The 18,723-nt window shown below is 32.9% G+C and overlaps 1 protein-coding gene across 13 annotated transcripts in view; it reads right to left on the bottom strand.

Moving 5' to 3' along the window:
- LOC145267087 (dynactin subunit 1-like) overlaps positions 1–18,723 on the bottom strand; it is a 234,592-nt gene that overhangs the window by 171,245 nt on the left and 44,624 nt on the right. For 8 of the 13 annotated variants that reach the window (XM_080123079.1, XM_080123080.1, XM_080123076.1 and 5 more), the window contains exon 4: positions 1,493–1,631. In XM_080123079.1, the coding sequence (XP_079979205.1) occupies positions 1,493–1,631 (139 nt within the window). Of the gene's footprint in view, positions 1–1,492; positions 1,632–17,640; positions 17,659–18,723 lie in introns of all 13 variants that reach the window. The other 5 variants (XM_080123072.1, XM_080123067.1, XM_080123070.1 and 2 more) reach the window with 1 other exon arrangement.

The following is an 18,723-nucleotide window of genomic DNA, read 5'->3' as shown; positions in this document are numbered from 1 at the left end:
TAAAATAAAAATCTTGATAGTGAAAATTTATTCAAATTTCCAAAATAACCTTTATAAACTTGTAAGGAAGCTACAAAAAATTTTAATTATTCAACAAAGAGTACAAATAAAACAAGAAAAACCTTATTCCATTGAGTTTCAAAAAGAGTAATTTTTATCAGAGGAAAGATTGGTTTGATTTGGTTTGGTTGTTTTGCAGCATATCAACCCTTTTCAGGTTATTTAATGCCGAATACAGTTATTTTGGAAATAGTATTCACGTTGCATCCAGTTATTTTGTAGAAGGTCTTTATTCTTCAAGTTTTTTGTATCTTCAATCGCTAGTTTGTAGTGTTTGGTTTGCTTATTTTATAGTGGATTTTATCGTTTTTGTTCCCTGTCCTGCAGAACATGAAGGAGTTTTGAAATGGGAGAGGGGAAAAGGGTTATGGTATTAATGTTTTTCCATTTTAAGTTAGGTTGGTTGGTTGTTTTTGTTTTACAGCATATCAACTCTTTTCGGGTTATTTAATGCCGAATCCAAAGATTTTGAAAACATTTTTTAATAGAATATATTTGTTGTTTTCAAGTCGGTTTCTATTTAACCCATAGTTGGAACCCTAACAGGTACTACCACTCCGGGTCAGAGTGGACCTGGGAGCAATGGTAATTAAAGGGTGGCTCCACACTCCCCAAAGCCCGCAAGCTGGGGCCTCACCACTGGATATAGTTTAAGGTCATATCCAAGACCCCCATTGAGGGACTTTTACCCTCTGCAGGGGGGCAGTCGGTGTATTCTAATGCCCCACCGACAGGGCCTTTAAGTTAGGAAATCAGTCAGGAAGTGGAGGAGATAGAAAGAGAAAGGGGGAAATGGGAAAAAGGAAAAGGGAGAAAAGATGGGTTGTTTTTGGTTTTGGTTTTGCAGAACATAAGTTTTGCAAAAGGAAGTAGAAAAACAAAAAGCATCAATGTTAGATGCATTTTGTCTCAGGAAGCCAATATCTTCAGGCAGCCTGATCTGATAGAACCAGCAAAGGGAAGAGGTTTGAAAAATATACAATAAATTTTGCAGGTTAATGCATCACAGAAAACAAACAATATGAAATTTATCATATTTGCATCCAAAAAAAGTCATTTAACAGTTTTTAGACAGTTTGTAGGGATTCAAAGAGATTGGGAAAACAAGAAATGGGAAAAAGGATATGATAGAGATCCAAGTCGAATGCAAGTTGTGTGGATTATTTGGATTACAGTTCTAATCTTGGATATTATTCTCATCATATTACAGTTGATATAATCTTCTTTTGATGCATTTTGTCAGACTCTGGAATCTGTACTTATTTCACTGTAAATCGAGAACAGAAAGCTGCTATCAACGTTGACAGTGATTGCAGCAGCTACAGACCAATCCGCAGAGGAGAGAGTGTGTTTTCTCGTTCAACCTCTTCAACATATCTAAATAAAAAACATTTTTTTAAATATTTCTCTTTAAAAGAAGATCCAAACTTACTTTTACCAATGAAACTTGGTGGACGAATACCAGATCTTCGGGGTATCTTTTTTACTTCTGTTGAAGGAGTAGTCGCTTCTTTCGTGGACGATGAGACAGGCGTTGATGGGGCACTATCCGTACTGTCCACAGCCTGGATCTGCACGAAGAGGAAGCCAAAAACAAAGTCAAGTTAAAACAGCAATTTTGGTTTTATAAAACAAAACAAGATCTATGAACGAAATAATGAGACATAGCTTTTTTACTAATCAAAATAAAATATACCAAGACCTTTTTACAAAATTATTTTTTAAGATTCCATATTTTCAGTATTAAAAAAAAAAAAAAAAAAAAAAAAAAACAAGCTTATCATGGTATTTTGTTATGACTAGCTAAAAATAGTGTGTATGTTTAAAAAATATATATATATTATATAATTATTTTTTTACTATAATAATTAAATACCTACAGACACTAGTGTTTCATCCTTTCGGGAATCTTCAGTGCAGGGTGTCACGATTAACACCAGTCTATATATATATCTTCAGTGCAGGGTATGTGTGTGTATATATCTTCAGTGCAGGGGGTCACGATTAACACCAGTATATATATTTTACACATACACAAATACCCATGCAAAAATTTATTTTCAAAGTAATGTATAAAAGGTATGAAAATATATATGGCAATAAAGCTACACAGAATATTCTGTGTAGCTTAATTGCCATATATATTTTTATAACTTACTACCTAGCTCTACCTATGCATTGAGCACTGTTGAAGTAAATACTGAAAATTTACACATAAAATCATATCTTCATATAATAATTTATGTGATTAAATGAAGTAGTTTTATATATATATATATATATATATATATATATATATATATATATATATATATAACTCAAATGACCTTGTAACAAGTGTTGTAACCCAACATCCGGTTTACTACTTCCGGTTGCGCATGCGTACATAAGCAAAGAATCGACGCAACAATAAAACGTACTGTTTTACGGTGTATGTTTTCAGCGTCCAAATCGTTTTTGTTTTCACGGTTAAATATATCAAAATTTGAATTTAACTTTAAGTATTATGGTATCTGTTCAGTGCACATTTACCTATAATTATGGCAAACCAGTTATAATTCAATGGCTGTATGTTTTTGTTTTTTTTTTCAAAAATAAACAATTATAAATAGAACGACTCAGAAATCTATATTCTTTTTTTCTGATTATATACTTTCATAGAAATGTTTTTGTTTACGTCACAAGTGTCATGCTCATACATTAATTCCTAAGCTAATATACAATACTGACCCATCGGGTCACGGGTAGTCTAGTATATATATATATATATATATATATATATATATATGTGTGTGTGTGTGTATATGCTTAAAAATAAGTCTTTATGCAGGTATTTGTGATAAAATATTTAAAACAAACTGGGCTGTAAAAATATGTAATGGAATAAACAGTAATAAAAAAATTAATATTCAACTGCCTCTTCAGTGTGGCTAGTTCTAAGTTTGAAATGTTTAAAATCAAAATCGATTACAGTAAAACAGAAAGGTAAACAAATGTAAAGAAAAACAAAGGATTTTAATAAAAGGTAAGCAAAACATAAAAAAAGGTGAAACCAAAAAAATTTTTAATTTTTTTTTAAGTACAAAATAAAAATTAAACAGAAAAATTAACACAAAGGTAAAATAAAAGCTAAACAAAAAACTGGACAAAAATGAAAAGTAAACAAAATAACAAAAAAAGTAAAAATAGATTATCCTTACAATTGTTGTTTTGACTTCACTTCCGGTTGCTCCTTCATTTTTAATTGATATTTTTTATAGTATTTGTTGCTTATGAAATTGTTAGGTGAAAGCACAGAATATGTAAAAGGTAACCAACCCAGGTTTACAAGGGCTTTTCTAAATAATGCTATTTGGAAAAAAAAATTCTTAACATGGAGAGAGGTAACCGGAAATGAAGTAATAGTTGATCTATAATTTTTTTTTTTTTTTTTTACATGAGTCACCACTTATCAAGGCCCAGAGGCCACTCGGGGATAAGGGTTATTGCATGTACAGAAATCAATGAGATAATATCGTAGTAATCGTTAGTAATGGAGATTTGATAAATTGGATTACTTAAGAGGGCAGTTTATCAGAAATTTGTTTATGTTGGACTTGAAGACATTCAAGTTTGTCTAAAACATCAGGTTTTAAATGTTTGTCTGCAATTAAGTCAATTTTAATAATTTCAAGTTTCCTTAAATTATTCAGATACAATTTTTGATAGGCAAATGCAATAACGTATTTGTCAAGAAACACTGGACGATCTGTTTGAAAAGCGTCCGTCTACAAAATCCTCATTTTTAAATCACTTCCAACCTTTTTCAGCAAACGCCCCCTAGAACACTCTGATACCTACTACCGCCCCCCTCTCCTTACATAATATTAGTAGTGGTTGTAGTACATAATTAAAGTGAAAATAAATAATAAATAAATAATTGAATATTCATACAGCTTCTTCAAGTCCAACATAAACATATTCCTGATGAACTTTTCAGCATCCAAATCTCCAATACTAACGTAGAGTACACGCAATAACCCTTATCCCTGAGTGGCTTCCAGGCCTTGATAAGTGGTGACCACCTTGTAAATTAAAAAAATAAATAAATTAAAAAAGCTTTATCAATTGAATTCATTTTTCCAATGAAAAATAAGCATAATACAATCAACTTCACATGAATTATGAATCCCAAAGAAAATGAGAAATACCTAGTAATGTTACTAGAAGCTCTTAGCCTTTCATCTCACCCCTAAAGTATCTCAGTATATGATAAATTTGGTCACCGTTCACATGAAGTTTCCTAACCACCACCCCACTCAGTGGGTGGAACGGATCCCATTGAGAAACCCTCTTTTATATAAAATGTCCGTTAGCCACTTCAAACTGTCTATAATATAAGGATAATTATTTTGTTGGTTAATCTTTACAATAACTTATGTTCATATTTTGCCAGGATCAGAAAAATCGCTTTTTTTTTTTCTAGTTTTGTTTTATAGCACTGGTTATATAATGCCACATAAGTCAATTTTGATTATTTCAAACTGTTTTAAATTACATTTTTGAATTTTTGAGATGAGGATTGGTTATCCGTATTATTTGGATTCATCGAACTACTGTTCTCATCTTGGGTGTCATTTTTCACGTTTCAGTCGATGCAACCTCCGACCTCCTTCAGGTGTATCCCTTAGTGCAGTAGTTAGAGTACCTGAAAAAAATCAATTTTAAAAGCGATATTTTCCTGAAGGTTGAAGGTTCAATCCTCAGTGTGGGTGACTGAAAAATACAATTGTGAATTACTTAGGACCTCTATCCAGTCATGGCTGACAGAACGAGAGCATGCTATTCCCATAAAGTAAATGTTTGACAAGATACACTTGAAGGTTGGAGGTTACATCAACCAAAACTTTGTGAAAATGACATTTATGATGAAAACAGTAGTCCGATGAATCCAAATAATATGAATGTTTGAAATTATTCAAATTATAATATTCCTTACAATAAAACATTTTTGAATTGTTTTAATCTGGCAACATTTCATAAACCTGACCAACAGACACCCGAGTCACTTTGTAGGTCAATCCATTATAAAAAAAAAATAAAATAAAAAAATGAAAAGAGTTGGTCTAGAAAATCCTCATTTTTAACTGTTTCAAACAGTCTATAAAATGCTCATTTGTTTTTATTTTTTCAACTGCTTCAAACAGTTGGTCTATAAAATGCTCATTTGTTTTTTCTACCGCTTCAAACAGTCAGTCTATAAAATGCTCATTTGTTTTTTCTACCGCTTCAAACAGTCAGTCTATAAAATGCTCATTTGTTTTTTAAAATGCTTGAAACAGTCTATCAAATGCTCATTTGTTTGTTTTTTCAACTGCTTCAAACAGTTGGTCTATAAAATGCTCATTTGTTTTTTTAAAACGCTTCAATCAAACAATCAGTTTATAAAATGCTCATTTGTTTTTGATTTTTTTGTTTTAACTATATAAAACAGTCTGCCTATAAAAAGTATATTATATATATATAATATATTATTATTATAGGGGGGTACAGCATAATCCTGATTTTTCCAAAATCAGCAATAAGCATGTTTTTTTTTGTTTTTGTTTTTTTTTGAGAAAGCTGAAAAAATAAAATATATAAATAAAAAGTAAAAGAATGGATTTACCGAAGAGGTGCGACAATGTAGGAGTTTGTAAGAATTGGCTTCCACTGTTTAATGGAATTATTAGTGAATCAAGACTCGTTTCTCTCCTCATTTTAGTCCGACTTTTTATGAGGCCCCCCTCCCGAAAATCCATGGTTGAACGATGGCAGATGTTACAAGATAAATAGCAACAGTACTCCAAAATAAAAAAAAAAAAAAATAATTTAAAATGATATCTGAAATTATGGATGGTTTTTCAGGTAAAAATGAGACAGATGTTTGGTACAACATTATACGATAATCGGGTCGAAACCACTAAATGTCAAATAAAATAACACAAAACAATAAATCAAAAAATCTTTTTAACAAATAAATTCAAAAAAAAAATATTAATAAAAGAAAAAAGAAAAAGAAATTTAAAGAGTAAAATTTAAAAATTAAATAAAATAATAAAATAAATTAAGAATTAAATAAAACAAAACGAAAAGAATGTGCTAGGGGGGAAAAAATGAAAGACAAAAACATTCAATAAAATATAACTATATAAAAATAGTTGACATTTTTTCGATTTTCTGTATCGATTTATGAGTTTCCTGTTTTTTTTAACCATTTCATTTCTGCTAATACCCAATTAGAAAAATTAGAATTAGAAAATTCTGTTTTTAAAATGTTTAACCCCACCCCCCAACTCCCAATAATCAAAATTAACCCTTAGGCTACGCTGGTTATTAATTTTTTAACACCTAGTTTTTACTATTACAAACAACTGCAACAATGGTGTCTTCAAGGACTATGGAATTTTTCTTTGCCCTAACCGCATTAATCAATGAATGAACCCCATGCTTGAATGTTTGTATTATTTTTTGATAAAAAAATTATTTTTTTCAAAGACCCTAGACTTGATTTTATGTGATGTGAAAAAAATTCACACCCATCAGAGGCAATGTGTGTAAAAATACCATCATAGCCCAAGGGTTAAAGGAAGAATATTTTTTTAAATTAAAATTCAATAGTTGGTGTAGTATCTTTTTTTTTCAGGTCATCAGAAATGATTAGCATTTTTTGTTTTTTCCAACTCGCGATAGTTCAGTCCTTAACTATCCTATTGAATTTAAATAAAATAAAAAAAAAAACTTATATTGAAAAGCACATAAGAAATCAGAACCTCTTACTTCCATTATCCTCACCTCATCAGAAATGAATTCCAAAAGAAATAAAAAGTTAAGCCAGGAGTTTCCCCTCAGCTCCAAATCCAGTAGATGTTTAAGGTGGTTTGTTCATTGTTGGCCGAGATACGGTCTTGGCCCAGTGTAGTTCCAAGGAGTCCAGTCTCCCAGGCTTAACCTTCTCACCTTTTGAAAAGGGTTACTTTATTGCTAATCCCCAGGGAATACTGATGGGTCTGTCCAGGCATTTTTATAAGCCTGAGTGCTCTTCCTCTAAGGATCTGGCTTTTCAAATGCCACTTTGACCTTTTGTCACATCTTCCTACTGTGGGAGGGAAGATAAACATCAGTTTGTTTTTTGTTTGTTTTAAGTCATCAGAAATGATTTATATATGAAATAATTAAATTATTGGCACAATTCTATGATTTTATGCAAATATTAAATAGTGTGAACATTGGTGAAGCACAATTTTTTTTAATCATTTTTTACTAATAATTTAAAAAAAAAAAAAAAATTGATACTTGTACAGTTTAATCAAGACATTAAAAAATAAAAATATCGAATAAAAGTTTATATTGTACGTATCCGTTTTGGACTGAAGATCTCCGGAAAAAAAAAAAAAATTTCACTTAATTTTATTGAGTAGTTTTTTTTTGTTTCTTTTACAGTGGAAAAACATGTTCTTATGACAGCGCATTGAAGATAGACATCTTTGAAGTTTTTTAACACGCCACAGGGAGATAACTCAGTTTAAAGCACAAACACTCCCTCTCTATCTTTAATACTAGCTTTTCTTCCTAAAAATCGAACCTTTTGCTCGGTATCATAAATTGCTTTTTCACTGTAAAAACAAATTAAAAAAACTACTTGATGAAATTAAGTGAATTTTGGGGGGGGAGAACTTCGTTCCATAACGGATACATACAATATAAGCTTTTTTCGATATTTTCATTTTTTAATGTCTTGATTAAACTGTACAAGTACCAAAAAGTTTCTTCAATTAGTCAATCCTTTTGAATATTTTTAGGGGCCTGTGTCTAGCTTTTAACATTACCGGCTCAATAACCCTGATTAAAATAATGTTTTTTTTTTTAATTGGTTTTATTAAGCTGAGCCAGTAATCATCATTTTAAACCTCTTCCCCATTTAAATCGACTCCAGAATTTGCTGTTTTTAACCATCTCTGCACATTTGGTGCAGGCATAATGCAAATCCAACTTTGTTTGCAGAAGTAAAAATAAATTAAAAAATTTTTTTTTTATTTAACATTACTGCAATAAATAAAAAAAAAAAAAAGAAATTGAATAAAAACGTTTGGCTGAAATACAGAAAATAAAATTAATATTTTAAGTTATTAGGATGGAGATTTACAGGATGACCACTCCCCCCCCCCAAAAAAAAAGAATCGTTTCAATGTTCACAATCATTTCTACAATCCAACAATTTGTTTATACTAAAGTACAAACAAATTTCATTCTATGACTTGTCCACCACATTTTAGTCATGAATTGCCAACAGTTTTTCTTTTTTTTTTTCAGGACAAACACAATAAACAAGAAAATCTATCAAAGAAACATGAAGACCTTGAGCAAAAAATAGTATACGGTGAACTCCCTCCACCGAACGCAACTCATGGAATCGTTAAAATTTATAATCCTTTCTACAATCCAACAACATTTGGTAAAGAGTTCAGTCTATGTTCGAGTTGTCCAAGTTTCCATTACAAATACCCAACACACTTCAATGACACATGGGGAACACTTTGGCTATCGTCTCATCAGTAAGTGTGGTGTGCAAAGTCAGGCATAGACTGAAGTTTGTTTTACTAAATTTGATATCGCATAATCAGGTTGATACACACCAGTTCTCATTAGATCACCAAAGTTAAGCAACACTGAGGCAGAACAGCAACAGATGGGTGACTATTTGAAAATACCAGGCACTGTGCATAGGAAAAAGGATGACAACTCTCTGCAAAAACTAACATTGTCAAAATAAACTTATGATGTCATAAAGGATATTTTCAAAGTCTTCCATCTATTTGTGACGTCATTGAATATGCATGGACACAAACACATGAAAATAATCCAAAGTTTTAATAGTATATTCAATGTTTAATATCTAAATAATCCATGAACCTAAACGAAGGATCTTTTTCCCCTCCAATTTGATATAAGACGTCATTTAGTGTGGACCCGGTGTTTGGAGGTGTGTGTGGAAACTCTGGGGGGGGGGGGGGATTAAAAAAAAAAAAGTAAGTATGAGGATCGAACCCAAACCCGAACCCTTGAGGCAAAGTTGTAAATTAAAGTGTGAAAAAAAAAAAAAAAAAAACATGCGACGTTAACCATTGCCCCACCGCGACATGCTAACGGAAACACGTTTGAATTTATTTAATTACTTGGATTTAGCAGGTGCCCGTTTTAATGAGTTAATGAGGTCAAGTTTGACTGCGGGATTTCATTTACTGCTGAACGCTTTTTTTTTTACCCCCAAGATGTTATAGGAAAAAGACTAACCCACATGCGGCGAGCGACAAATGTTGAATATTTATCTTCCCGAAATCAAGCAAATTAAATAGACAGGCGAGCTTCGTTGTTAACTGTGAGATATTACGATTTATGTGATATAAAAAGTTTTAAAAAGTTGTGAAGCGAGCGACCGCTTCTCTGAAAGAAGCCTTTTGTAGACACACAGAAAAAGCGAACACACATACATACATTTTCGCTTTTATATTTATAGATGGAGACAAACTAGATACAGAGTTTTAATTAGTTTTATACTAGGCTCATCGAAGGTGAGAGGCCTACAACAAATCTCTAAGAAAAAAAAAAAACTAACAGATTGCAAGCTCAACCATAAATCAAGATTATCCTTAATATAATTTATCTCTATATCTATAAAAGTGAACGTGTCTGTATCTGTGTGTCTGTATACATTTCCCTACACAATAACTGTCAATTTTAAGTCTACAGACTCAAAATTTGATATACAGAGAACTGAGATTTAGGAAAATCTTTGTAATCAGTTTTCGGCCAGAAATTTGTCTGTTAAGGGGTCAAAGTTCAACGATTTGATCTTTGAGAACTCTACCAAACTCCTCCGCCAATTTTGGGTCTAAACACTTGAAATTTTAGATATAGGTTCCTTGGACATGGATCTAACATAATAACTTGATTTGAGTCCAAAACAATAAATGTTAAGGGATCATAATAGGAGTCAAAGTTTAAAAAATTGACCACTTTTTTTTTTTTGCTTAACATACACCTCCAAACACTCGGGCAACACCAGGCTGAAATGCTAGTAATGTCTATTGTTAAACTGATGTAGATGGCACCACCAGTTTAGGGACAAACTCCTCACCAGGACGGCGTATCACATGGTCGAATAACCAGACTCCTTTTGAGCAGAATTTATTCCATGCAAAGAATATCATATCCAGCAGAGATGGTCAAGTTAACGATCCAAGAGGTGCAGTAGTGATCGAAGATCTGGAGTTGATAAAGATCTTTGCGCAATGGTGTTAGGTGTGGTCCAGGAATATGAATGAGTAACAAATAAAAAAATAATAATAATAATAATAAAACTCAAAGTTAAAATAAAGAAATATTTATTTTGGCATAAAACCATACAAATAATATTTACAAGTAAATACATTTTATTAGAACTACTGCTACTAGCTTTAAAAGCGATTATAAAGTCTATAGCGTTGATAGTAAAAGGGAGATAATAACTACTAACTTCAAATCAAATTTTTTATGTATGGATAAATCTAAGAATATTAAAATATAGTTTTTTAGTTAGTGAGAAAACACAAAAATCTTTGTATTTACCAGAACTCCAATTTCTTCAAATGATGCGGTGGTTGGCTTTTAAGGAGTTTCTTTCGGCTGGATTTTCATCCTAGAGAAATGTGGCAATGTACATTTGAAGGCAGAGGTGTGCACACACGCACATTCCAGATGGAGTTGACCTACAATTTTGGTCTCATAGAAATAACCGGAATTGTAATTAAAACAGAAACAAAGAACTGTTTACATTCAACGAAATGTTGCATCCCTCTGCCTTTTCTACAAGTATTTTAGTGGTGAATGCTCTGACGAACTGCAATCACTTGTGCCCCCACGACGTGTGCACCCTCGACAAACCCGACAGGCTGCTAAATCCCACCCCCACACTGTAGAGATCCCTAGATGTAAAAGATCTTTTTACTCCAATAGTTTCTTCCCCAGAACTGCTAGACTCTGGAATTTCATTCCAGGTCCCTGCTTCCCCAACAGTACTGACGTGCAGAAGTTCAAGTGTAACGTGAACCGACACCTTGCTGCCCAAATCCCTACATAGTACCCCAGTAGTTGTTGCCCCTGATAGTAGCCCCCTACACCAAAGTGGCAATTTGCCTTGTTTGGGGTGAAAATGTAATAAAAAAAAAATTAAAAAAAAAAAATTCCTAGGTCAGAAGTTATGAATTGTGCAATGCAAAATAGAAAAGAAAGTAATATCTTGATGTTTTTCCAGAAATGTCTATTTGTGATTATATAAGGGAAAAATAAAGAGAAAACGGAGAGAGCAAACAATGGTGAGCATGATTTGACATCTTGACAGCTCTTCATCTGCAAGTCACACACCAATCAACCAACACCTTACAACTAATGTCTCTATCTCTCTCTCTCTCTCTCTCTCTCTCCCTTTTTCAATGAACTAGAAGCTTAATTGTAAATAAGACTTATACTTTGAAATTCGTCTGTGTTGATTTGGAAAATAATGACAAAAGAATTGTCAGTGTATATATATTATATAAATTATATATACATTCAACACAACAGTATTGGAGTTCTTAACAGCAAGTCGGCAACTTAATTTAACAACCGATACAGTCACCATCCTCATTGTGCAGCATCCTTATATAGGTTTCTGCATGGAATTTTCTTGATTATTTCAGATTGTTCCGAAAATATTCTACAGAAAGTCATAACACAGAATCTCCCTTATTATTCCAGATGTTTTGAAAATGACGTTTCTTAGTAGTCCGACGAATCAAAATAATACGAATGTTTTGAAAATGTTCTAAATAGAATATTTTGATATTTTATTCTTTTTTATAGAAAAATGCCCCCACATAACAAATGGCCAGGTCTTGTTCTGACCACAGTTTCATAGATTCGCAAATTTGTGGATCGTCTTATCACCTGGCCGGACCAAATTTGTTTTTGAAGATGGACAAAAGCAGTTCTAGCCAGATTGATATGAGTATTGATGTCATCTTCCGCTTGACCAGTGGTTGTAAAATTAGCACCCCCGGATACTTGAAGCTTTCGATCTCTTCCACAGCTTCACCAACAAAGGTTAATGCCACTCAGTCAGGTAGGAGATAGTTTGTAGAATCTTCATCATGGAAGTATTTATTTTCATTCCCAATATATGCTTCCGATATGGCACAACCTTCCCTACTGTTAAAATGATGTTAACTACATAATTGTTCCTATTTACTTGCCTCCCCATGAGGGCAGAGTTAGACTCAAGGCCAGTTTTTAATGTAGGGAAAATCCAGCTCCCCAAAATGGGGCACTCTGCATAGGAAACATACTTGTTTCTATTTACTTGCCTCTCTACAAGGGCAGAGTTAGACGCAAGGTCAGTTTTTAATGTGAGGAAAATCCAGCTCCCAAAAAGGGGCACATCGGATAGGAAACATTTGTTCCTATTTACTTGCCTCCCCATGAGGACAGAGTTAGACACAAGGTCAGGTTTTAATGTGGGAAAAATTCAACTCCCCAAAAAAGGGGCACTCTGGATAGGAAACACTTGTTCCCATTTATTTGCCTCCCCACGAGGGCAGAGATACAAGGTCAGTTTTTAATGTGTGGAAAATCCAGCACCCCAAAAAGGGGCACTCTGGATAGGAAACACTTATTCCCATTTATTTGCCTCCCCACGAGGGCAGAGATACAAGGTCAGTTTTTAATGTGTGGAAAATCCAGCTCCCAAAAAGGGGCACATCGGATAGGAAACATTTGTTCCTATTTACTTGCCTCTCCACGAGGACAGAGTTAGACACAAGGTCAGGTTTTAATGTGGGGAAAATACAACTCCCCAAAAAGAGGCACTCTGAATAGGAACAAAAATAAAAATTGTCTCAGTCGTGAAGGATTCCTCCTCCACTGACTGAGAACGTAAAAGGTAAAGTGTAGACCAAAGTTAATGGGCATATAGTATTAATATTAATTTTGATTGGATTACAAAAAAATGTTCTGAACTAGCAGTGTTATCTGGCATTGCTCAGGACCATAGAAAACAATGAGAAAAATGAAGTTGATTTTGAACATGCCTGTTATTCTTAAGATAGAGGAATTTTTAATGTCTATGTATCATTTTCTATCTTGAGCAAAAGAATATTTTACCTATCATAGGACCGATATTACACAACATATGTATGAAATAATTGTACCTTCCTTAGGACAGAAAATTTACAGCATGTATATGAAAAAAAATTTGCTTTCCTAGGACGGGTAATGTACAACACATTTGAAATAATTTTACCTACCCTTAGACGGGTAATGTAATTGCACATATGAAACAATTAAACATACTCTCGACAAGTATCGTACAGAAATTAGTTCCTATATGAACTAATTTCTCTTTCCACCAATGCCACCATGATTGTAAGAAAAATGAAGTCATATTTAGAAAATGGATCATTAGGATTTCCAAATTAATACACAAATACATTGTCTTGGTTAGTGATTAGGCAACCTGTGTTTCACCATAAAATTCGTCATTGCTGTGTTTATTCCTACATCACAACCACCACTAATAATTATTTTTCTACCTTATCGTTTTTCATAATCTTTGGATATGTTACTATTTGAAACCTAATAATTACGTAAATACCATTTGTTTCACTTGAAATTCAATTTTTTTTTTTATTATTATAATACAGAAGCACCATGAATTTTATTGTCGATTCCACGAGTGACAATTTTTTGGATAAGTCGGGTAGGAGGTCACTTTGTAAAAAAAAAAAAAAAAAAAAAAAAATTGGTTTTAACTGATAGCAATTAGAACTTTGGATGAGGGCTGTAGTAATAATTTTAAAGAATATGCAAGCATATACGTTTTTGATGATAAATATTTTAGCGGGGAGTTAGTTAAAACTAAAGATTAATCTACACAGTATTTATAACTAAAATTTGAAGCAAAAAAAAAAAAAAAAAAGGCATTTTAACGGTGCATATGATTTAGGTCATATCAAAATGACAAAAGGTGTGCATACTGCAAGTTAAAGCAATTTTTCTTACATCCCAATCACACTTATATATTAATGAGAATGAAAAAAATACTGGCTAATATAATGTTATTGAACTATGCTGATCTTCCCAACAATTATTGACTCCAACACTTATCTGCCATCTTCTGTTCTAGCCGCGTCCATTGTCACTTGCATTGGCAGTCACTGAGGGTGCGATCACTGGTTCACAAGTTGGATACAAAAACATTGCAGATTCCGATACATTGTTTCAGAATTTTTTTTTTTAGATGGGAGTGGTTATTTGTATTATTTGGATTCTTTGAACTATTATTCTCATCTGAAGTGTTATTTTCACAATATTTTGGTTGATGTAATCTCTGACCTTCAGATGTATCTTGTTAATTGAAAAGTCAGGTATGGCTGATCATATATGAAGGGAAAGAGAAACCATGTACCCTTATGGGACAAAGTAAAAATTACAAATACAAGAACGGCGGAGAGTAAGACAAGTAACTGCCTTAAACAACTCGGACTCCTAAATATATTAACTTATGATCAGCAATCCTATGTCCAGTCTTTTGTCAATGATTGGTTACAATCTCACTTGTATAATACAAGAGACGTCATATTTCTTTTCTTGTCATGATTTTCCATCTAATGATTTAATATATTTTGTCAGTTCATGGAGTAATTTTTTTTTTTACACCACCAGAATCTAAAATGATATTTCCAAACTTTAGAAACAGATTTCAAGATTCTGTTCATTTTGATTTCTTTGTTTCTAGTCTAGAATCAACAAGAAATCAAAATACAAAACCAAAAACAGTCAACAAGCATATACAGAGATTGAGTGATGAAAACAAAGAGAAAGGAATGGAGGAACTTTTCTTAATTCCCTCCTCTTACTTGATGTCTTCAGTAGCAGTTCTACGTTCTAGTTCTAAGTGAGTTATTCACATTGCATTAGACATTTACTGTCGCCGGATCAAGAATAGTTGTTATATATGTATCAATTGCATGTAGCAGTCTACATATTAAAACCAAGATATTAAAAACAGCTCATGTAGCAGTCCACATATTAAAACCAAGATATTAAAAACAGCTCATGTAGCAGTCCACATATTAAAACCAAGATATTAAAAACAGCTCATGTAGCAGTCCACATATTAAAACCAAGATATTAAAAACAGCTCATGTAGCAGTCCACATATTAAAACATTAAAACCAGGACAACAAGAACAGCTCACAGATTTATTACATCTGTTTATCTTTCAGTAAAGAAAATAGCAGACCTCATTTTATACTCATGTACGTGAATACTCCTTTCCGCTTCACATGAGCTTTCAGAATTTGTGTACGACTCGATCTACATACCAAATCCAAGAGGAAGTGAGAGAGAAAGAGAGCTACTTCCTGTTATCTGGACTTACTTCTTTAAAAGCTATGTACATCACACCTGCATCTGCCTGCCTATTTGATTTACCCTGTATATTATGATTACCATATTAAAAGATGAAGTCTATAATTGGGGGGGGGTAACCCGAGACATGAAATTTATTTTAAGGGTTACCTAAAGTTAAAAAGACTGATGAATGCTAATGTAAACTGGTGGATAGAAAGTAATTTCTGGTATTAATTAAAATTTGGGTTACTTATGATTGTAAGTAAGCCAAAGTACAACATTGTTCGCGTATACTCCTGCTAAATAAATGAACGAGTATCCATCCTAAAAAGTAAAAATGAGAAGGGCAGAAAAAAATAAGGAAAAACAAAAAGAAATAGTAAAAGTTAAAAGAAAAAAAAAATAAGACAAAACAGAAAAGAAACAGAAAAAAACGGAAGATAAAAAACAGAAAAGAAAAAAACAGAAAGGAAAAACAGAAAAAAGATTTTAAAAAAAAACAGATAAGAAACAGATTAAAAAACATAACAGAAAAGAAACAACAGAAAAAGAAACATAACAGAAAAGAAACAGAAAATTAAAACAGAAAATTAAAAAAAAAAAACAGAAAAGAAAAAACAGAAAGAAAACAGAAAAGGAAAAACAGAAAAGGAAAAACAGAAAAGAAAAAACAGAAAAGAAAAAACAGAAAAGAAAAAACAGAAAAGAAAAAACAAAAAAACAAAAGGAACAAAAGGAAAAATTAAAAATGAAAGAAAGAAAAAGACAAAAAAAAAAGTAAAAAGACAAAAAAGAAAAAAGTAAAAAGACAAAAAAAGAAAAAAGTAAAAAGACAAAAAAAGAAAAAGTAAGAAAGACAAAAAAAGAAAAAAGTGAAAAAGAAAAAAGCATCTCAGCTGAAAAAAAATTGGGGGGAAATTTGTAAAACATGCAAAAGTGATAAAGAAAATTACATTTTCAAGGCTAAATGACAAAATTGTTTTTTTTTTAATGTTATTGATAATAGTTTGGACAAGTTTTGGTTTGCTTGGCTGCAGGCCCAGATTTAATAACCATTATTTTACAAAACGTTAAATTTGTACATTAGTATTGTTGAGTCAAGCATTAAAAATTTTTTAAACAAAATAAAAAAACTGTTATAGACATTCAGCTTGTAGTGCAGTTTAATGATAAAAAGATAAAGGCAGCATTCATCTAGGAGGCAAGAGTAAAAAAAGGGAAATTAGTCTTTACAAAAAGCGTGAAAACAAAAAAAAAAAAACTTTCACCCAAGTGGGAGAGGGGGGGGGGCTTGTACGCCTTTACGCGACAACTGAGTTGCGGGGGGGGGGGGGGGGGGGGGCTTTTCCATGACGGTTGAAAGGACCGAGTGGGGGAGGGGTGTGGCGTACGCTTTTATGTGACAGTAGAAATGTCTGGGTGCGAAGGGGCGGGGGGTGTCATACGCTTTTACGAAAAGGATCGAGCGGGAGACGGGGGCATACACTTTTACGCGATGGCCGAAGAGGACAGAGTGGGCGAGGGGGATATTGTATGTTTTTACACAGCGGCAAAAATGATTGGGTGGGAGGCGTATGTTTTTACGCGATGGCTGAAAGGAAGAATTGGAAAGGACGTACGCTTTTACTTTTATTCTTCTGTGGAACCCTACTATCCCCTCCAGAAGAATGCTCACAGATCCGGATGTCATGGCAAGGGATGCCAATTTGAGCGGAAGGACCTGGATATCTGACGTGAGTGTGTGAAGTTCGTCATTAACAAATCGAAAAAATGTTGCTTTTATGTGATGGCCAAAATCTTTGACACTGCTGAATAAAGAAGGAAGTCGGACAAGACAACATAGCCAGGAAGAGAAGGATGGGCACTTAGAGCCAGACTTCTGATAATATAAAAATTTGTTGCCAAGTTTATCTCTGTGTCACCACGACACAAGAGGGGAAATAAATCATCAAACTGCACTACATTTGTTAAAAAAAAAAAAAAAAATCATAGCAAAGAACATGCTAATCGGAGAGGGTGGAAGGTGGTTGGGGAGAGAAAGGTTTCAAGGGGAAATGATGGGTTTAGTTGGATGAAGATGGCAATCTTGGTCGAGACGTTATCTGTGCTGCGCTGAAGTATATGAAAACCTCTCACCTGCTTTTTTAGACGAATCTTGCAGAGAAAAGAAAAAGTTTTATGGATTTATTATTAAACTATCCAGATTATATATATATATATATATATATATATATATATATATATATATATTAGAGTAGGTTATGTCAAGATGAAAGTGATTCAACATTTACAAAAAAAAATTTTTTTCCGAAATAAGACATTGTTAATTACAAATTACAAGTTGCTATCCATGATTTTTTTCTGAATTTTTGAGATGAGGATTGATTATTCGTAGTATTTGGATTCTTCGGACTACTGTTCTCAGTGTTATTTTTCACAACATTTCGGTCAATGTAATGCAGACCTTTTTCAGGTGTATCTTATTGAAGTCTGGAATCTGCACGAAATTTCAAACGGATCCCTTTATTTAGTCCACAGAGGAAGCATGTTCTTGTTCCGTCAGCTATGACTAGATAGAAATCCTAAGTAATTCACAATTGTATTTTGAGTGTCACTCACCCTTACTTTTGGATGTTGAAGGTTCAATCCTCCGTGCAGGCAAGACTCAAAATACAATTGTAAATTACTTGGGACATCTACCCAAGAACGAGAGCATGCTACCCCCCCCTCCCCGAATTACCCCGAATTACATAAAGGGTTCAAAATTCCGTGCAGATTCCTGAGTTTGACAGAAAGATTCTCAGAGTTCAACAAGATACAACTGAAGAAGATCAGCAGTTATATTAATAGAAACATGAAAATAAAACTCAAGATGAGAACAGTAATCTGAAGAATCCAAATCATGAATCCTTGAACACTGCTGTCCAAAACGTCACTAAAGGGTTTGGAATTTAAATTGATTCCTTATTTTTGATGAAATCTTTCTGTAATTTTAACACAATCTGACTAAGACATTAGGAAATGTTAAAAAAAATTGTAAATAAATGCAAAAGTCAAGCAATTTTTATGAAAAATAATGTCTTTTAAATGTTACCCATTTTCACCTTCGCATATTTGTGCTCTTTCCAAAACATTATTCATGACAGATTGCAGAATCTCTGGATTGCGATTTAACTCATTTCATTCCTGATGTTTTCCTTCAATTCTTGCAGGGTTTGA

This window comes from Euprymna scolopes, chromosome 42, assembly GCF_053919585.1.
Source record: "Euprymna scolopes isolate OS-2025 chromosome 42, ASM5391958v1, whole genome shotgun sequence".
NCBI classification, from domain to species: domain Eukaryota; kingdom Metazoa; phylum Mollusca; class Cephalopoda; order Sepiida; family Sepiolidae; genus Euprymna; species Euprymna scolopes.
This window is presented reverse-complemented; position numbering and strand designations above follow the sequence as displayed.